General features: G+C 34.3%; 2 protein-coding genes, 1 long non-coding RNA gene and 1 other non-coding gene across 7 annotated transcripts; 1 reads left to right on the top strand and 3 right to left on the bottom strand.

The window, feature by feature from the left end:
• Positions 1-84: 84 nt before the first annotated feature.
• Positions 85-5,226, bottom strand: LOC112521159 (ras-related protein RABC2a-like). Of its 4 annotated transcripts, none has more exons than XM_025129866.1 (7): positions 5,074-5,226; positions 4,789-4,965; positions 3,793-3,861; positions 2,990-3,055; positions 2,404-2,525; positions 751-879; positions 85-444 (listed from the first exon to the last, which is right to left on the bottom strand). In XM_025129866.1, the coding sequence occupies exons 2-7, from the start codon at positions 4,916-4,918 to the stop codon at positions 334-336; spliced, it is 627 nt and encodes a 208-aa protein (XP_024985634.1). In that variant the 5' UTR covers positions 4,919-4,965; positions 5,074-5,226; the 3' UTR covers positions 85-333. The 4 variants fall into 4 exon arrangements, with proteins under 4 accessions (XP_024985634.1, XP_024985637.1, XP_024985636.1 ...); XM_025129869.1 differs by having other exon boundaries at positions 3,011-3,055; XM_025129868.1 differs by having other exon boundaries at positions 5,094-5,207.
• Positions 5,227-7,634: 2,408 nt separating this feature from the next.
• Positions 7,635-17,357, top strand: LOC112521037 (putative E3 ubiquitin-protein ligase LIN-1). Its single transcript, XM_025129667.1, has 18 exons — positions 7,635-7,727; positions 8,394-9,334; positions 10,225-10,285; positions 10,372-10,403; positions 10,581-10,752; positions 10,857-10,948; positions 11,099-12,376; positions 13,070-13,214; positions 13,304-13,561; positions 13,662-13,962; positions 14,052-14,176; positions 14,383-14,502; positions 14,718-14,849; positions 15,121-15,243; positions 15,955-16,065; positions 16,210-16,353; positions 16,534-16,779; positions 17,100-17,357. Exons 1-18 carry the CDS (start codon positions 7,635-7,637, stop codon positions 17,115-17,117), a joined length of 4,392 nt encoding a protein of 1,463 aa, XP_024985435.1. The 3' UTR covers positions 17,118-17,357.
• Positions 17,358-18,123: 766 nt separating this feature from the next.
• LOC112522084 lies at positions 18,124-19,736 on the bottom strand. The gene is made up of 2 exons (XR_003070119.1): positions 19,627-19,736; positions 18,124-19,297 (listed from the first exon to the last, which is right to left on the bottom strand). It is a non-coding gene; the product is annotated as an uncharacterized LOC112522084 (long non-coding RNA).
• LOC112522317 lies at positions 19,432-19,502 on the bottom strand. Its single transcript, XR_003070152.1, has one exon. It is a non-coding gene; the product is annotated as a small nucleolar RNA Z105 (small nucleolar RNA).
• Positions 19,737-21,975: the final 2,239 nt, after the last annotated feature.

Genomic DNA, 21,975 nt, shown 5'->3' with positions numbered 1-21,975 from the left:
AGTGTTTAGAAAGATTTACTTAGGGAACAACCCAATTACAAGTAGTCATATATTACAAAATGCATGTTATCAGAAAACAGCCAAGCAAGGAAACACCAAATCACTTGGTTTTTTACTTGTAACACATCACCTACCAAAGTTGTTCACAAAACATTGCTGCTCTTATTTATAAAATGATATGCATGCTAACTTTCTCCGATTCCTCCACAACACGAAAACAACTTTACACGATGAAAGGAACTACATTTTTCCTTTAAGCATTCAAGCACAAGCCTCGTTACATGAATAACAAATGATAGATTTACAACGGTTCCATTGGACCTAAGCATTCTTCTATGAGCAACAGCCACTGGTAGGCGTCGCACTCTGATGCTGTGGTTTCTGCTTCGATATGTTTCTTTTCGCCACCGTAGACCCTTCCAGAAGACTCGGGACCTCCATTATCTGTCACATAGGAACCTTAGCGAAGCTGCTCAGTTTTCTAGCATAGCGAAGGGAAGGTTCATTTAGAAACCTTAAATATTTTGAGAACCCAAGAATCATCTATTTTGTGTAGTATTCATTATGAATAACATGATAAACATTCATGTTGAATAGTATTCATTATTATTCATGATGAATACTACATCAAAAAAAGTGGTTCCTGGGACCTCAAAATATTTATGGATTTCCCTCTATATATGTAATTTCGATGTAAATGAGACCACATAGTGGCAACACCCGGCACCAAAGAGGAATCGTTATGTTTACCTTCAACGCAAGCTCTTGAAAGCATTGTTGTACGTTTTCCTGAGTTCTAGCACTACATTCAAGAAACAAACACCCAAGCTCTTTTGCAAGAGCTGCACCTTCTTCCCTGCTCACGAATCTTTCTGAATCCTGAATGAAATACCACATAAACTTCCAAAACTAACGATGCATATATCTTATGAATAAAAGAAATTGGAAGAGAACTGAGGGAACATCGGTGATAGGAAGCACATTGCATTAGCAAAAGTGTAGCGGAACACATCACACATGTTTAGCCATTGTAAGGTGGCGTTTGGTCCCGAATATGGAATTGGAATGTTGAATTCCATTGACCAAATTTCATTCTCTTGTTTGGTTCATTATTTTTCATGAAAGGAATCTTCAAAATCCTACAAATTCCACAAATAAAGGAATTTAACATTCCTTAGCAACTACATGGTATTTGGATGGAATAAAATCTCTATCTTTATTATACCAAATATGCCCTAATCTCATAAAACTTAATATGACCATCGTCGACCACCTCTCGACCACTATTGATCTGAACCACTGCCGACCACCATCACCGACTACCACCGATCTAAACTACCGCTGACCACCACCATCGATCTGAACCACCACCGACTACCACCGGTCTGAACCAATGCCGATCTGATTCACCGTCAATCTGAACCACCGTCGATAACCGCCATCTGAACCACGTTGGCCACCACCACCAACTACCACCGCCGACTACCACCGATCTGAAATACCGTCGACTACCACTGATCTGATTCACCGTCAATCTGAACCATCGACGATAACCGCCATCTGAACCACCATGGACCACCACTGATCTGAAGTTCTGAACCACCACAGACCACCATCGATCTGAACTACCGCCAACTACTACCGATCTAAAGCACCGTCGATCTAAACCACCATTGACCATCACCGATATGATCCATTGTGAACCACATCTGACAATCGTCACTTGAATCACAACGGACCACCATCGATCTATATCATTGCCAAACACCGATGACTACCATTGATCTCAATCACCATCGGACATCGTCAACCACCACCGATTTAAACAACCGCCGCCACCTATCTGAACCACCTGACCACCTCCATCTGAACCACTGCGGACCACCATCGATCTGAATCATTGCGGACCACCACGATCTGAACCACCGTCGATTTAGTAACGTCGTTTGGCTTATGATTATATTTGGGTTGTGTATTTTATATTGTTTTATATATTAAATAATTATTTTATTAAAGTATTTTTAGTTTTAAAAAAATTAAAATTTTCAAAAAGGGTATTTTGGTCATTTACCAAAATTTTATTCTAATTCTAAAGCTAGATTATGTGAACCAAACAGAAAGATTCCAATTCCTTAACATATTTCATTCTAATGTCTGCCAACCAAACAGATGGTCAAACCTGACAACATTTCATTCCAATTCCTTTAACAGATTTCATTAAATCCAAAAACATTCTGCAAACCAAACGTCACCTAAAAGATGCATGATTCTGTTTGAACTATAATAGAGTTTTAATCCTATATTCACTTCAACTCTTGTAAATTATTAACGAGTGGCCTTGAACTAAAACAATTAAGGGTCTCACTGCATCTAACAAATAATGAAAGATAATGCAGAGCTTACTTTATCAACTTTATTTCCAACGAGCATCTTGACGCAGTCTTGATTAGTGGAGTAAAGCTCGATTTCTTTAGCCCATACTTCAGACAAGTTCGTGAAGGTTTCTCTCCTTGTGACATCATATACTAACACATGTAAAAGTTCCATATGTCACTAAATAAATAACCTTGGAAGAACATGCAATCGAATGATAAAGGGCGCTTATACGATCCCGTCTGCATAAATTAGATATAAATTCACCGATAAAACATTTATGTTAGCATCTGTACTAAATTATATGGATTTTGAACATGTTGGCTCCACAATCATTTTTCAACTATCAGTCAGATGTTTCATGGGTTTGGATGTAAGATTGAGGATGATACACCCTCATTCAAAAAATTGTTCCATGAGTTTGTGAAACTAGTAGGATTTTGACAGTGGCATGCTAGATATTATTTGTAGTGCAGTAAAAGGGATGAACAGAGTGTCTAGGATACGAATCAATGTTCAATTTACATAAATAAGCATTAGTACACTCATAATACTACTGCAAAGAAATATATGCCAGCATATTTACTATTTTAGACGTAATTTAGCAATTGCGTACCAAGAATAATCCCTTGGGTACCTCTGTAATACGAGCTTGTCAATGTCCTGAATCTCTCCTGTCCGGCTGCAACAAGACATCATCAGAAACACAGATGAGTGACCCTTCATCCGAGTCTACTCGACATAAATTACGAACTAAACCCAAAAGCTCACCCACGGAGAAAGTCCAAAGATTACTTACTCCATTCAGGCAATGAATAGTTTTCTGAACTCATAAAGATTATTTTATATAAAAGAGAGAGCCTTTTCTAACTTGTTCAAGGGTAATGTAAGTTGAAGCTCACTGTTTTTCTGCTTATACAGTGCTCTATGCATGGAAGCAAGTCCTAACTATTATTATAATCGCAAGGGTTGTGGCATTGTGGTTTTTAGCCTAGAGGGTGTGGTGGAATATCCTGTCTGTGCTGCGTTTGATTCTAGTCGTCCACAACAATTGTGGCAACTGAGTTTATCAGGAGTGATGTCTTGCAATCGCACTTTGCCGGGATTAGTCTGCACATAGCCTGGGATACCCTTCCAAAAGTCCTAACTATTTTGTCTTAAATACAGTTAAAAGTGAGAGTAAATTTTCAGATACTGATTAGCAATTTAGGCCAACCTTGATGCACTGTTTATATAGTTCTGCTCCTAAACCTTCCCTTGCATGATTCAATTCTTCTGGGAAAAGGGCAAAAAAGATCAAATGTAGATTACCAACATTCACATAAATACATGCAGATGCAGACATAATGCAGCGACCAATATACACCAGTGCAACTATGTAGTAGAAATATGCTGAGGGGTATTATTGTCAATGCTTACCTGTGTCCCAAATTGTAAGTTTTAATCTTTTACCACCAACTCTAAGCTGCTTTAGTTTGAAGTCAACACCTGCTCAACAATAAAGAGTAAAATAAGTAGAAAATAGGACACTTCATGTATCCAAAAAATATTTAAAGGCCCGGTTCAAATAAAAAGATTAAATATGATGAGAAGGTGATGGAGCGAAGATTCATATGTGAACCCATGAATAATTTGTAACATTGGTTCACATATGCATCATCAAACATATATACTTTTATTTTTTCAATTATTAACATATAAACAATTTTTTAAACATTTGTCACAAAGTTTAAGGGCTGTTTACTAAACCCTTACCTGGTAAGTGCTTACCGGGTAATTTTCCTTATCTAATAAACATAACAAGGGTAAAAAATCTTACCCCGTAAAAACAATGATAAAGATGGAGAGTCTTGCTCGGTAAGTAAGGGTGCCAACTTTTACCCGGGTAAGTGCTTACTGGCTAAATTGTTGCATACGATATCATTTTAATGTACTACAATCTTACCCGATAAAAAAATTATAGTGTTGACTTCTAACGATAAATGCTCACTGGGTAAGCATCTAGATAAACAGCCCCTTACTAGTCTTTTAACCTCCACTTGGACTATGAATATGAATCAAGCGTTTTTCCAATATTTCCACAATTTACACCAAATCCAATCCATATTGTTTAAGCTAGGATTCATATCAAAAGTTCTGTTCTATTTTTTTATTTTTTTTTATTTTTGAAAGACATGAAAACTACATTTCTGGTAGATGGATAAATCGTAAATATACGCTTTGAAATATAATTAATCAACAAAAATAAACATATCAAACTGCTAAAATCACATATCAAGGATCGATATATACACGAAACCAAAAAATCTGAGTACACGTGTCCAATTTACATCAATTCAATGGACGAAAACAATAAATTCAGAAAGAAAAAAAAAAACCGAATCAATGAATCAGTAGAAGTGAATTAAGATTTACCGATAGTTGGAGGCAGATCGTTGACGGAGTTGGAAATGAAACTGACTAGAAGACTACTTTTGCCGACACCAGAATCTCCGATGAGTAAGATCTTAAATGAGAGATCGTACGGACCTGACGACGTACTCATTTTGATTAAGCTCGATGTTTTCCAACAACAAACAAACAATTCTGAATCTGTACAGAAAGCGAGATTAATTCAGAAACATCAATGGTGAAGAAATTGACATAGAAAGCGTGAGAGAGATGGAGAATCTATAGAGAGAGAGAGAGAGAGAGAGAAACTGGGGAAGAAGAAGGGGAACAGGTGTTCCTATCTGTTGAAGACTTGGAAGTGAGATGCGAATCCGGTCATGAGTCGCACGTTTCGGTTATTGAGTACAGTGTGTGTGTGTGTGTGTGTGTTTTTTCTTTATCTCCGTACTAAATTGGTGTTTCAGGCGTGGGTATCATCAAATATCATTTTTTATATAAACAATTAATATTTAATATTAGAGTGAGGATATATATCCCTTCCCTATAAAAAAGTGCACCCCCTCCTAAATTTTAGATAATTTTTTTTCCAAAAATTCATGTTTAATAAATTTATGTTTTATAATTTTCTTCAACATTGTTTTCAAATTTTAATTTTCTAAATTTATGTTTTATAATAAATTTTTGCCAACTAACTATTTTTAAATTAATTCAAATAGCTATAAAATTATTTTTAGTTTTATAATTGTATTGTTAACATTTTAATTAATTAATAATTTATATAGGTACTTTTTTCTAAATAAATATTTAAAACTACAAAAATAAAATAATTTAATGTAAAAAAGATCATCAAAATAAGTTAATTGATAAATCAACAAATAGAGTACAAAAAGTCTGAAAATATTACAACTCAATCAAATGAAATAAATTCCGTAGTACGATTACTAAATAACATTTGCTCGTATTTATTTATTCGGGTCATGTACGAAGTAGCCCATGCAGTCGCGCAATCATATTTGTAACGAAACCAATTTGGCACGATAGAAGACATCGGGTGCCCTTCTGCCAAAGATATTTTCAAGAAATCAATTTTTTTTCTTCTAACCACCTCTAAGCTTATGTTTTCAAAAATATATTTTCTATATATTTTTAGTATAACAATATTGTTTTTTTTATAAAAAAGCATAATACAATTTAAACTAATTTAATATTTGATTTTTTAATAAAAAAAGGACGAATTATTATCTGAATTTTTAGAGATTGTTGAAAACTGATGAAATTAGTATTTGAATATTCAGAAACTTAAATAATAATTGATTAGTTACTTTTTACGTTTTAAAGTCAGAAAAAAATGATGGATTATTTTCTGAATTTTTAAAGTTTCAGAAAGATTAATGATATATTCTATTAAAATATAGATAAAATGAAAATTAAGAATTTGCATATGAATTTTTATTCGAATTTTATAAGGGAAACTATATGACTATATACATATGGTTAAAATTTGTAAAATAATAAAATAAATGATATATTATTTTTTATAAATAACAAAGTTATTGTCTTTCCAATTTATTGGTTTTAAATTTGATTGATATTACAAATAAAAATTATAATTAATATAGATTAGAGAGAGAGAGAGAGAGAAAGAGAGGGGAGACATAAGAGAGAGAAATTCAAAATTTCACATCATTTAATGTTATTAATAGGTATTTTTTTGACTTTTTTAATAGATGGAAACGTAAATAACAACTCCTAACCAATAGATAACTTAAAAAAGAAATTGTATATTTTTTAGGAGGGATAATATTTTGAGTAAAATTTGTTTTGGAAGTCGACCGTTATAATTGATTGATTAATTAAAGAATGTAGAGAAAATCTCCATAGGAAAGGAAACCAGTTGAGTTGACCATCAATGATGGCAACGGTTTATATTTGATAATCATTACATATCTACCACCCGAAGCCGGCAGCTTCCGAAGCCGGCTTTCATCTCTAGAGTTTGTCGTGATTCTTGATTCTGTTCATCGAAATCAATCTTGTTTGTGTTTTTTTATTTCCATTTTTGCTGATAATCCGTTAATTGAGCTAAATAATTTGATACGCACTCGTTCGTATTCTGCTTCAAAAGTATCGGATTCTGATTGCGCAAATTGTTGCTTCATTACTGTAAGTGTTCTCTCTCTTATATTCACACACACATTATATGCGAAGTTGTTTTATGAATTTTAAGTATGTAGTTTCTGTGTAAGATTCATAGGGTATGAAAACACGCACAAACGCATTGAACCCTAGTTGATTGATTGGATGTCAAATGTTAGGGTTTGTGTTATGCATAAGGAATGTTTTTATACTTGTTGCGTTAGATTATTTTATGAACGAATTTCAGAGCAAAGGGAGAAAGAAGAAGCTCGCAGGTAGAACAATGCCATACTGATTTGTAGACTGGTAAAATAATATTTCATATTGCAAGATATTTCACAAGCAAATAAAATAAATGTACAAGCAAAGTAACAACATCCTAAATATAAAGATGTACAAAGTGTTCTTATTGTTGCTTGCTGTTTGATCCAAATGGCAACTAGAAGTAACTAGCCGAGTATCCTCCATTATGAGTAATTCAACATAATGGAAATCAGAGATTGAGAAAAGGTCAGAGAAGGGCATACAACTAAATAAAAGATGATAACAATCAAGAATCATCTAATGATTGTACAGAAATTATTTTAAGTAGCTATCGGCTTTCAAGTAGGAAGTAAGAACGGGTCCTTTTGGACCCAATGCATATAATATAGTGGTAAGAATAGTTTTTGCTTTCTAACTTATCACTAAGTGATGAGGCGTGGAAACAGGGTTCAGCCCGACCTTTCTTCGTAATGGCAGTCCAACATGGTGTCGCCAGTTTTGTCCGTCACCTCATTTGGCCCATGATATTTCAGGGATGCTTTATATTAGAGCGACATTGCACAGTGAGTTGCAGGTGTAGATAAAGGGCAGAAACACCCAATCCCCAATAGCAAAGTCACACTTTAATATTATTTATGTGCTATTTATAAACTCCAAACCTTGCAATCTGTCATATTTGGACGATATTGCCATGGTTTCGTACAAACTTCTCAAGTATTGCCATCTTACATCCCAATTTGCAGGTTTTTGTGAAAGGGGTGGCTGGCAACTAGCATCATACGATGAAATTAGTAGTATTTAGGTTTGTGGCAGCTGAATTGAACAAAGTAGATTTTCCTTTTCGTTTTCTATGTTTAGATGATGTGAATGTGGATGTTCAGTTAATTACATGAAGAAAGATTAACAATAACTCTCTATACTACAAGTTAACAGGAAAGGTATGACTTTGTGGTTAAGTGGATCGATTTATGTTGTTGAATTTCATATGGATTTCATGAAAAGTTAATCCAAGATATTACCCAATGTAATACTTATGATAAGTTATTTCAGATTATCTTATTCCCAAAAAAACTTAAAAATTAGTCAAGTTCGAAGATGAACTTTTATTTGTTTGATCTCAAAAGTAGGATCATACCTTCTTATCTTGGAATTTAAAATTGAATATGCAGTATCTGATCATGTGCAACATCGTCAGGTATAGAAACTAACAGCAAATGATGCGGTGATAGTCAACTTTGAGTTTGTTTACTTTTCCAATGGAACCAGATGATATAGTTAGATCCTTGATCACCATAGTTGGAAGTTTCGTCCAAGACCGGTTGCTCGATCAAAGGAAAAGGGCCACCCTGAAGGAACAATGTGGTGAGAGATTGGCAGCAGAAGATGAAAGCAATAACAAAGACACAGAGTTTAGGTACTCTGATCAAGCAGTTTTGGCAAATTTAGATTGGGGTATGGATGCTTTCGAGGAAGCCATCAATACATCTAATATTGAAACTAAGATGGCAAGACTTGACTATGCAGAGAAGATGTTGCAAGTGTGTGCTATGTTGAATACTAGTGATAAAACTGCTGGGGTCCCTAACTGCTATCTTTCAGCTTGGGCTCACCTTAATCTTTCCTACTTATGGAAGTTAAGGAACAATGCGACAAATGTTGTTCTTCATGTCCTTGAGATGTTTTCTGTTGATCCCTTTTTCTCACGAATTGATTTTGCTCCAGAACTTTGGAAAACACTGTTCCTCCCTCATATGAGTTCCATTGTTGGTTGGTACTCGGAGGAAAGGCATAGAATAATGATGGACTTGATTCCAGATTCAGCTGATTTGTCCTTCAATGTTGATTTTGATCTGTACTTGGATGAGTCTTTGGTCTTTTCTATGAGACCAGATCAGGCAGACAAATTGCAGAACTTGGAAAAGCTTTATGGGCAATCTTTGGATGATAATACGAGGCTTTACACAAATTACTTCAAAGATTGCATGAATTATAGTTCTGCCACTAGCAAGAGGCCTATTCCAATGTTACCAATCGCAGAGCCTCCTATGACTCCTTTACATGAGGTAAACAGGAAAATTCCTGATTACGTGAAATTCAGTCCCATCTTGCCTAAGAGTGCAGGGTTCTCTCCAGTTCAAAAAGCGAAAGAGAATACAAGAGAAACATCCAGGTTACTTTCTTATTATGGTAGATAACAACGTTTTCCTTTCTTCATTGGATAGAATGATTACTCACTCTGTACCATGTTTTGTCCTCGGGGGAAAATGGCATGGATATCAAGACATCTCATATTCCCTCCATTCCTGAATAAGAATCACTTGATTTTGAAAACTCAAACTCGGTATTCCTTAAAATTCAAAAATGACAGGTGGTTTTAGTTTCTCCACTCAAGAATGTTCACTTTGTACTCCGTCCGCTCCGCAAAACTAGCATCAATTCCATTTGGATTGTTTCATCAGCATTGAAATATTTCCTGTTTTTTGGCAAACTGCTAATCTGAACTTATCTTTTTTAACATTATCATTGTCTTGTCACTATTTTAAGGTATTTTTTTTTTGACAATTACTTCTGAAAAACTATGTGTCAAGCTGAACATTGCAATTTTGAGGGAACTGATGGAGTAATTGTTTTGTTAGTAGTTCAATGCTAGTATCAAGTATCTATCTACACGATTCTTATCCCTTTTTAAAGGAAACCAGTTTGACAATTAAAGTCACAGTGAGCTCTTATTTTTTTGGAGGGAACAAGGGCTTTTCAAAAGTTCACCAACACATTGGTAACGGTTTTCTAATATGATGGCGCCTCCATGAAGAAGAAATTACCATTTATTCGTTCTTACAAATTAGTAGTCTTGGTTAAGCGACAATAATCCATTTAAGGAAATATGACTTTTAGTGTGGGGATAAGGGATTACTCAAAAACAAAATGAGGACACTAGATGTGGAACAGAGAGAGTACACTAGCATCTTATTTTAATTCTATGCAGATTATTTTCCTTACCTTTTTCAACTTCAATTTGTAGAAATAACATGTGCAATTTTATAATCTGGAACCAAACAGTTTGAGTGCAACTAACACTTCCTCCGAGAACCTTCTGGACTCTGATGCATGGAATAATCGAGTAAGAAGATATGAGTTCCAATAGCACATGCATGCTCAGAAATGGTTAAAACTGATGGAATATTAGTTACTTTTGGTTTTCTGTAGGTGGGAATCCCAGAGGAGACTGAAGACTCTGACTACGAGCCTGAGGACTTGGTGGAATCTAGAAATGGAGCTTGCAACATAGAATCACTTAGAAGCTCTAAAATAAGCAAAGACTATGAATCTGGACCTAGTGGACCCACAATTAAGATGAAGAGCAAGGTTCATTCTCCTCCAATGTTTTTTACTGAAGATTTGGCCACAACCTCTCTAAAAGTTGCAAACGCAAAGCAAGAAGGAAATGGTAAGGAAGAGGCAAGGTCCATCTTGCGCTTACAATCCACACGAGACATGGATTTTAAAGTTACCACTTCCTTACCCACATCACCACAGGTGCATCATGATTTCAGCATTAACTCACCAGACTTGAATAATGAATCTAAAGTATGTTTTATACTGACGGTATACAAAAGATCATTCTTTCTACTTTGAATAAATTATAACATCTTGAACTACAATCTATTACTAAAAGTGGATTTTATGCCTAGGAGCAGCCAAAAAGTGTAAGGAAAATTTTTGCTCATGGTGATGGACGAAATTCTGGTTATGCAAATGTAAATAATGAAGCACTAGAAAGGAGGTATGTTATTTAGTGTCAGATAATGAGGGTCTTCTTTGTGTGCCTTATTTCCGTTATACTTGTATAACTGTCCGTCAACATGTCAACTGCTCTTACAGAAGGATCAAACATTTTTCTCACCCTGAATAAAAGCTTCTTCGACTGTTTCAGTTTTACTAGAGAAAATGATAGCAGGAGCCCAAACTTTGGTTCTCCTCAACAGTTTGAGAGATCAACGCAATCAAGGCCACCAAAAGATTTTGTCTGCCCTATCACTACCCAGATTTTTTCTGATCCAGTGACCCTAGAAACTGGTCAGACTTATGAAAGAAAGGCCATTGAAGAATGGATGAAGAGAGGGAACACAACATGTCCCATCACAAGGCAGCCTCTCTCTGCCAACGTACTTCCAAAAACGAACTATGTATTGAAGAGACTCATCACCTCTTGGAAAGAACAGCATCCTGATCTTGCTCATGAGTTATCGTATCCTGCAACACCAAGAAGTTCCTATGGAAGCCCCTCTTCTGGACAAATAGAATCAACATATACATCAAAGACATCAAATCTTTGTGACGATAAGAATAATGGTGATGATTGCTGTAATTACAAGCCAAGAAGATTCATGCAAGCTACAGTCGCAACATCACCAACTAGTGTGATATCTCAAGCTGCAGTTGAAGCCATTATCAGTGGCTTAAAACCTTTTATTTCATGCCTATGTACTTCAGAAGACCTAAAAGAATGTGAAGAAGCTGTTTTGGCAATTGCCAGGATGTGGAAGGAGTCAAATGCTGATCCTGGGGCCTATGCTTGTTTATCTACCTCTGAAGCAGTAAATGGTTTCATGGATGTATTATCTGCATCTTTAAGCAGGGAAGCTCTTGCAAAAACAGTTTATATCCTGTCTGAGTTACTGGTTGCTGATGACAATTTTAGAGACGTCCTAACAAGTGTAGACTTCGATTTTGAATGCCTGGCTGCTTTGCTGAAAAATGGTCTTCCTGAGGCTGCTGTTCTAATATACGTACTGAAACCGACCTTCTCACAGATGTCTGCACACAACTTAGTGCCACAATTTATTCAAATAATTACTAGTAAATATGAAGATTCAAAGGATCATGAGCTGTTGATGAATCCCAAGGACGCTGCCATAGAGTTGGTAGAGCAGGTTTTAATTGAAGGAGATGAGAATAGCAGGTCTTCTAATGCTTTGAGCATTATATCAGCAGATGCAGTACCTATTTTAGTCATGTGTTTAGACAAGGTGGATATAAGGCAGTCTGTTCTGTTTATTCTACTGTGTTGTATCCATGCAGATAAAAGTTGTAGGAACTTGATAGCGAACCGAATAGACTTGTGCCTTGTTCTTGAATTATTTCATGCTGGAAATGAAAATTTGAGAGGCATGTGCATAGATTTTCTCTCTGAGTTGGTTCAATTGAACAGGTACGCCATCTCTTTTTTTTTTCTCTGGATGTTACATTGCTTGTCTAGGCTCCATGTCAACTAGACAGTGCCTTTGTCCCACACTAGTTGGGAGAGATTGATAACGAGACCCATGGGGGATTCGGGATGGGAGAGACGATCTAACCTATATGGCTCATCTATTCATATTGCATGTCCACACCCTCGTACCCATTGGATTTTTGTGTCTTCTTATTGATTTTCCACCATTATTCTTCCATCTATATTTTGCCTATTTGATGTTATAAACCAGACTAAACCAAACGGACCTAGTAAATCCCACAAAGGTAGGGTCTTGGGGGACTTAGGGTGTACGCAGAGCTTGCCTCTACCCCAAGGGGTAGAGAGGCTGTTTTTGTGAGACCCCCGGCTTGCAAAACAGAATTACAAGGAAACGAGCGAGCAAGTAACAGATTAGAGTGAGTGCCAACGAGTAATGAGTACAGTAAACAGAAATTGCATCAGGGATAGATGTAAGAGGATCCTGTTTGATGTTTTACAATATACTCTCTCTTCTCAAAATCATTTTCTATAATCAATCTTCACTTGGGTTATCTAGATCTTGGAACTGCATGATGGTTATAAGGATGCTTGAATCTTCCGTTCTTAATTTCCCAATGAAATTATTTATGTGCATATTATCATCCATACAATTGTTTCTTCTTACTCCCGCAGGAGAACATTATGCAATCAGATTTTGCAAATTATAAAGGATGAAGGAGCATTTAGCACAATGCATACTCTTCTCATCTATCTACAAAATGCCCCAATGGAGCAGCAACCTGTTGTTGCTTCACTTCTTCTCCAGCTTGATATCCTGGTTAGCTACTTAGTATTAGAAATCGACCTGTTTTGCAAAGAAAAGGGAGTCCACTTAAAGCATCTGCATGTTTTTGTTCATGTTTGTAGGTTGAGCCTCGGAAAATGAGTATTTACCGGGAGGAAGCAATTGAGACACTAATTGACGCACTCCTCAAGAAGGATTTTCCAAATTTACAACTTATGGCTCTTGATGCATTATCAACTCTATCAGGGCATCTTAGTTCCTCAGGGAAGTCTTATACTGAAGCCTGGTTACTCAATCTGGCTGGGTTCAGTAAACCTTATGAAGCTTTTATGAAAAACGAAAAACTGAAAATGAACCAAAAGGAACTAACAGAGACAATGGTTTGTAATTTTGTTCTTTCGCGGGTTTCCGTCATTGTTTTTTATTAAAATTCCTCTGCTGCACATTGTAAAAACTTTTGCTTGTTTTTAGGACCATGAGGAGAAAGCCACAAGTTCTTGGGAGAAGAGGGTAGCTTTTGTACTCTGCAACCATGAGAAAGGCCTTATTTTTAATGCTTTAGAAGAATGTCTTAAGAGCAAATCTGTAGATATGGCAAAGAAGTGCCTTATCACAGCCACATGGCTTGTGTACATGCTTTATAACTTGCCAGACACAGGCGTAAGAGATGCTGCTCATAAGTCCTTGCTCCACCAATTTATATACATACTACAATCGTCTAAGAACCTTGAGGAGAAGATTTTAGCAACCGTTGCTTTGAGAAGCTTCATTAGTGATCAAGGTAAAATCAGTCCATAAAGATCCTATACAAGCACCACTATCATAACTAATCCCTTTATTCATATATCTAACTCCCGTAATTTCGTTAAGGTGCACTTGGTGAAATTGGTGGTTATGCTGAAGTCTTGTACAAAACCTTAAGAAAGCTGAAGAGGAGCTATGTGGTTGTCAGTGATATAATGAAAACTTTGATGAATTTGCCATCTGTCAATGCAGTGAGTGTGGACCTCCAATATGCATAATTTTTCAGTACAGTTTTTATGATAATTTCTATCAATCCAAAATTATAGTGGGGTATTTTTGGTATCTGACTAATAGTCAAAAAATCCCCTCAAACTATGATCATAGTGAAACGGAGAATTTACTTTGAGATGGAGTGAGTACATATTCACATCGTTGCTCCTAACTCTGTGACTTCTAGGCAGAAATGTGGTCTGCTTCAGAAGGATTAGAGACTGATTCATCAATGAATGGAGAGGTTCTATCCTTGCTTGATGTTAAAGGTCGTGTGTTAAGCAGCCATTCTGATGGAACCATTAAGGTATGGATCTAAAAGATATTACATATTACACATCAGTCCGTGCATGTGCATATCTACAAACTGCACATGTTCTACATCATAATGCATGCATGTACACATGTCGGGATCTCAGATTGCCACATCTGTCATCTGTGAAACTTCATTCTTTTGGACTGATGTACCCTTTGTGTATCAAAAGTGTGTGAATGCAAAGCGTCGTTAATGTTCGTATTTAGGTGTGGGATGCAGGTAAGAGGGGTTTACGATTGATTCAGGAGGTCCGTGAGCATGCAAAGGCTGTCACATGCCTCTATATTCCACCTTCGTGTGATAAGTTTTATAGTGGTTCCTTGGACAAAACAATACGGGTATGCTATATTTTCCTCTCTGTCCCAAAAAGTAAACAGACCGTTTAATTTTTTGAATCAAAGCTTCTTTTTCAAATAATGCATATTTCTAGCTTCTCTTTTCAGAGTATTCTACTAGCATAATATGTCATTAAGGATTAATGTAACTTTATTCTTTGTGGAGACTTATTACAAGTGAAGCGCATTCGGGTAGCAAGAAAATCAAATATTTTTGTTGTAATTCCTTGCACTTGCTCAACAATAGCTAACTTATTCATCTGTTCATCAATAGATATGGGTAATCAAGCCAGAAGGGATTCGTTGTATTCAAGTTCATGATGTTAAAGAGGCAGTCCATGGGTTGACAGCAGATGCCAATTTTGCATATTTTTTCTCTCAAGGAGCTGGATTTAAGGTCAGATCTCTAAGCTAAAACAGATTATGATAAAACTACTAGTTGTCCGTATATACTATATATGATTAGGAACTACTTTTACACTAAAAAGCAATTATTGACTATTATGAAATAACTAGAGTATTCTTCAATAATGTCGAAATAGGGAAACATTGTGGACCCTAATCAATGATACTAATAATCTTATAGTGGGTATTTCTTGGATCAAACCTCTCCTAAAAGGGAAATTTAGCATTTATTTGGGACATTTAAAGAAGAAAATTGGTGCATTCTTTTGGGATGGAGAAGTTACATACACTGGAAATAGTTTATATTACTTATCACCAACAAAAGTCAATATTGTCATCAATGTACTCAAATTAATGATTTTAGTGAATGTTAACATTTATTTAAATATGAAATAGTATTGAATTATGATATATTCTATGCATTTAGAAAGGCAAAATGCATCAAAACAAAATCAACTTAAATTTGCACCCTTAAATGAGAAATTTTGAAATTTGGTCTCCCAAGAAATGAAAACAAAATTGGTTCCGTCTTAGTGCAATCTGTGCCATCTAAGAAACCAAAAAAGAAGTCGTCAAAATGGTGAAATTTTAATGAATGTGTAACCGACAGCTTTGATTTAACCTTTTACAAATGAAATAAATCCTTAATTTTATACAATCGAAAAAGAAGATGAAACTGGTGGCTCAATATTCTCCTGTGTAGGTTTTTGGGTGGTCAGGAATCACCAAACATATTAACTTGAAGCAATCTGTCAAGTGCCTTGATATGATCGGAGATAAAGTGTACTGTGGTTGCAGTGATTTCAGTATACAGGTAAGTGTTAGGCCAATGCACATTTTGCTTCATTGTTAGGTCCCACGTCAGTTAGACTTGAACCAATGATCTTCATTTGTTAGGGAATGATTCCAATATTGTTGTCAAGAAGAATTCACAGTTTGTGATATGAAAACATTTCAGGAAGCCGATTTGCAAAAGAGCACAACAACATCATTTTACTCGGGGACACGAAAATTGTTGGGAAAACAATCGATAAACTCCATATCTATTCATGACGATCTTCTCTTTGCTGGTGGCACATCAGTAGATGGAACAGCAGGAAAGGTAGTTAAATGATGACAAGTTTGATGGTTGTTTTACTCGAAATGACTATTTTAACCTTGTAATGATTTTCTTATCGTTAAGAAAATTTCAAATGATCGAAACTCAATGACTATAGGATTTATAAAATGAAAATGTCAGATATCAGGAATGAATTTGATCGTTGAAGTTTGAATATGGTAGGTATTCTCTGTATCGAGTAGGGCCGTGGTGGGATCGTTGTCGAGTGGATTTGATATCCACTACTTGGCTGTGAACAATGAGTTGATATTTGGAGGCACAAAGAATGGGATAATTGAAGTATGGCTGAAAGAAAGGTTAACAAGAGTTGTTTCCATCAAGATGTCAGGGATTGGCAAAATCACATCTATGGCATCAAATGCTGAAGGAGATATGTTATTCACTGGCTCTTCTGATGGCAAAATCCAGGTTAGAAAATTACTTCTTTTAAACCTTCATCCATATCATTTATCATTTCATATAATAAATTGTAGTGGTTCTCTTCTTCTCAAACTTTTCAACTTATTAAAAATTACCACTTTTGTTTCTGAATTTTATAACTCATTGTTGTTTTCGTTTTTGAGACCAACTCCATCAGTGTTTTACTGCTAAATATGAGAGACAAAAATAACAATGAATTATAAACCATATGAACGAAAAAACTGTGAATTGCACCGAAAGAAAAAAAAAATTGTAAATTATGTATGTAATATAATTGTTTCAACAATTAAATGTTTATTTCGTTTCAGGCTTGGGAATTACATTGAAGAAAGTGAAAAATGCCACTTTACCATACAAATTACATATTTTTGATCATCAATCCTTGTGCTGAGAATAAGTATTTGGTTCAAATATATCGTATATGACAAGCTAAATTTCGTATTTTCATATATATATTTTTTTATCAAAAATATGCAAAATCAATTTTCATGATTAATATGTATCGGTTCGTCTTGTTTACCTTCTCATAAATCCCATATATCCAGACATGCGACTCGTTACCTCACATATTTGTTGTTCTACCAGCTTAAGCTTATTTAAAAATTAACATATCGTTCTACTTCTAAGCTATTTACCCAAATGCTTACTCATGCTATAATTTATTTTGATGAGTAAAATTTTAGTACATCAAAACAGAATGCAACAATTTACTGGGTAAGCACTTACCTGCATAAAATTCGTAACCTTCACTTACTAGGTAAGATTCTCTATCATTCTCATCATTCAGCCGATAAAAAATAAAATACAAAATAAACTTTTAATAAACGATCCCTTAGTTTATATAACATATAACGTTTAATATGCTAAGAAATTTACCTTCATAATAGAATAAAATTACAAAAAACATGCCATTCGTTACAGAAGGTAATAGAAGTAAAATTACAACGTAACCTTTTTTTTGGCTAACTTAAAAAATTCACAAAGCATGTTTGTTTTGATTTACCAAATCTTTTGTTGTAATTTGTATTTTTGTAAACCGGTAATTCAATATAAAAAATTGTAATTTGTAATCTGATGCATTCAAATTTACGATTTCAGACGCATGCTGTATCCATTTAATACAATTATTTGTTTTCACATAAAATATTTTTAAACAAAATACCCTTCACCATTTTTAATTTCCAAAATTGATTGCAGAAGAGCCCAACAAATTAAAAGGAAAACTAGGGTACCAAGCGATAAGGTTCTTTAAAAAATTTAGAACTTTAACCAACTCCATCCTACAACAATTTACAAATACATCATCATCCATCAAATTCAAACTAATACTTAAATAATCTGCAAAAAATCCAATTAAAATACTGCTTAGAATCCTTTATTCAATTAAACAACACAAAATCTTAGCAATTACAGATGAATCACTTGATGGTTGGAATTCATGTAATTTAGAGATATCAATAACCCACGAGATAGCTTTAAGCACCTTGCGTCTTCATCTGGTTTTTGTAAACACTGAACATAACTGGTAATTATGAAAAAACTTTTATATCCAACCTGCTATACAAGTGATCCAAAGTAACCCAGAGTCAGTCGGCGCATTTAAACCTCTGTGGACACATGGAGGGAGATTCTTATTCATCCTTGTATTTGAACCTGCAACCTTCGGCAACTTTTAAACTTTGGAGTCCAAGCTCAAACCAATAATGTGGTTTTGACGGAATTTCAATAATAAAGAGAGTTGATTTTGATGGAATTTTCGTCAACTTTAGAAATCATCCAGCACAGTGGGCCAGTGAACATTTAACAAAATTGACAACGTAGAATCTTGCACCATTTTTGAGCTCAACAAGCATCGATCATATAGAGCTTGCCAAACCTTCGAATGTGCTTTCATTTTATTGGTTTCTATGAACTTTTGTATTCAAAACTTGAATCCCTGTTCACAAATTCAAACTCCAAAGCATTTCGAACTTAGTTTGAATTAGAAAAAAATAATAATATGAAATAAGCAAAACAAATACTACACATCACTAAGAAAATATGAAATAAGTAACAGCAAAACTAGCCCTCAGATCTCATAGCTTATTAAATCATAGAAGGATTTACATCCGATAGCAGCAATTTGTCGAGAGCCGTTAAACATTGCCACAAAAGAAAATTCATTTGGTGTTATAGTGTGTGCATGTGATGAAAAAATATTTATGGTTCGTGGCAATGAACGAGAAAAGACAAAAAGCAACACCAGAAAACCTCTCAATTATCATATGTTTTCCATCATTGGGCATTTTTACACACGTATCAGCAAATTTTAAATCAGATTTAGAAGTTTTACACATTTAATTCAGAACCAGATAAATTTAAAGAAGAAGACATATATGCCGTGCATGATGCATTAGAATAAGCTTGAAGAACAGTCAGGCGTGCACAAATGATATAGGAGATGATGATCAACTGCTTCATGAACTTGTACAAAATTAGATCAACAACTGCTCATAACGTATTTTGACTGTAACACGAAAAAATCATCAACATCGATACTTTGCAATCAATATGCGCAAACATCAGAAAAAATCATCAACATCGATGTTACTCTAGTGGTAGATTAATATATGTGAATCGAATCGGAGAAAGGGCGAACATTCAGAATGAGTAGGAGGTTTGAAATTCCATTCATGAATAATATCGGAATAAAACAATCATCACTATGCTCGCCCAGCCTTTAATCTCATGATGCATTTGTGTTGAATGAAAAACAGATTATGCAAAAACCGATTGCATGTCCCTTTTGGGTTAGAGATGCAGTGTTATATACAAAACTGAAACAAAACAATAGACCTTAGCTTTTTCCAGCATCATCGGCAGCCATTCAGACTCCTGGTTGAGATAAACCGTAAGAAGGCGTTGTGTGGGAAAGAGGTTCCGCAGGGGAAGATGATACGAAGAAAACAAGTGCTAACCCTAAATCCCTAACGGTAGATTTATAGCGGGCTCGTTAGGGTTTTGAAAGGCCCATTTGGGTTGAAAGGCCCGCGTCATTAACACATGATATGATCGGATCTAATTTAAATGGAACGATTCAATTATAAATGGATATTTAATTGTAGTTAGATAAAATCGGATCTAAAATTTCAACATTCAAATCAGATCAGTCGGCTCTTGGATGATAGTGCAACATCCAATAAAAACGAACTGGACCGATCCAATCTAATGATCATCTAATTAATATCCAATTAACTATATATAATCATTAACATTTTATGATGTTTTCTAGTTGATATTTATATACATTGTTTCTTAATAACCTAAGAAAACATATGAATATTTAGTTAAAATGGTGGATTAATTGGTTGAGTATTAAATCAGAAGATTGATGAATCCAATCTGATTTAATGGATAACCAACAGTACATATATTGGATAAAACTGATCATATCCAATCATTTATTTGGATTTGGTTCGGATCGGATGTCCAATGTTAATCAGGTTGAATCGGATGACAAAATCCAACATCTAATAGATTATTGAATCGGATCGGATCGGATCCACTAAAATCAATTGAATTTCAAACGATGAACACCCATAATCATATGAGCTCCACTTTTATTTTGGTTTACATGAAACTATAAAAAATGACTTTGTGTTTCAAGTTTACATTTTATTTAGAAACAATCCCTCTCATTAACTTATTTAAGAGTGAATTACAAATTTTGATCTCGTGGTTACTGAAAATTCTGGATTGGTTCATCCAAACGAAATAATTACATGCTTGATCACCATCCTTTTCACTTTTATCATGGATTAAGTTATTTATTCGAACTACACTAACCGATGCTTAGTTATGTAAAGGTTAGTATTGTCATTTTACAATTTTCTTGTATTTTCTTTTTTAAAATTATACTTACTAAGGAGGTGTTTGAGATTGTTTATAAAAACAACTTATTGACTTATTTCGGTGTGACACCGGTAATAAGCACTTTTGAGTGTTTAGATAAACAACTTATGCCGGTGTCAAACCGGTAATAAGAAGTTTTTGAAGAAGTTAAACCCTTCCGACTTATAATTAATTGATAGATGGTTTTATAAAAGAGCATAAGATGTTTAAAATAAGCAATCTCAAACACCCCTAAATTGGTGCATGTTGTGATCCATTGTACCCTTCTCCCTTCCTATTATAATGCATTTCAATATCTTCTATAAACCCTCCATTAATTCTCAACTAATGAGGTGTTTGGGATTGCTTATTTTAAGTGTTTTTTGACTTATTTCAGTCTGACATCGGTGATAAGCTAAATGCTAGTGTTTGGATGAGGAAAAATAAAATTGCTTATACCGGTGCCAAACTGGTAATAAGCAGTTTTTGATAAGTTAATCATTCATGACTTATGAAAAACTGTTTATTACCAGTTTACCATTATAACCTTGTTTTATTAATGTTTGTTAATTATTAATCTTATTGATATGAATTTTTGTCAAAATATTATTATAAATGATGAAAAATAAATTTTATATGTTAAAAAATCATATAAGTTAATAATCAAAAATATTATTATATGGAAGACTGTTTTTTTTGGTCATTTTACATCTATAAAAAAAATTTGTCAAACACTAAAAAACAACTTATCAGATTATTGCCTTTTGATATTATAAGCTAATCCAAACAATTTTTACAAAACTCCGATTTAATACTACATAACTACATAAGTTAATAAGCACTTTTAAAAAAAAGGAAAAATCTAAAAAAAACCAATGGACTTTAGTGTTTTGAATGATTAAGTCTTTGGACAAATTTTTAGAACAAATAAGTCATTAGACATTCCAAAACATGTTAAATAATTCTTTGGACAATTTTTGGAACAAATAAGTCCTTGGACAATTTAAAACATGTTAAATAATTTATTGGACAATTTTTTGGAACAAATAAGTCATTGGACAATTCAAAACATGTTAAATAACTTCTTGGACTTTTCTAAAACCTATTGAATACATTCTTATGACTTGTACAACTAGTTAGTGTAGTAAAATAATGAAAAAAGTCTGAAAAAAAAAGATTTAAAAGATTTAAAAAGAATTACTGATTATTTATAAAAAAAATATTAAATTATAAAAGATATTATGTCAATGATTTTTCAAATAAAAAAATTACTTATTATATTTATTTTTAATTAAAAATAAAATATATTACGTA

This window comes from Cynara cardunculus (assembly GCF_001531365.2).
Source record: "Cynara cardunculus var. scolymus isolate 2C chromosome LG 11, CcrdV1, whole genome shotgun sequence".
Lineage (NCBI taxonomy): Eukaryota > Viridiplantae > Streptophyta > Magnoliopsida > Asterales > Asteraceae > Cynara > Cynara cardunculus.
This window is presented reverse-complemented; position numbering and strand designations above follow the sequence as displayed.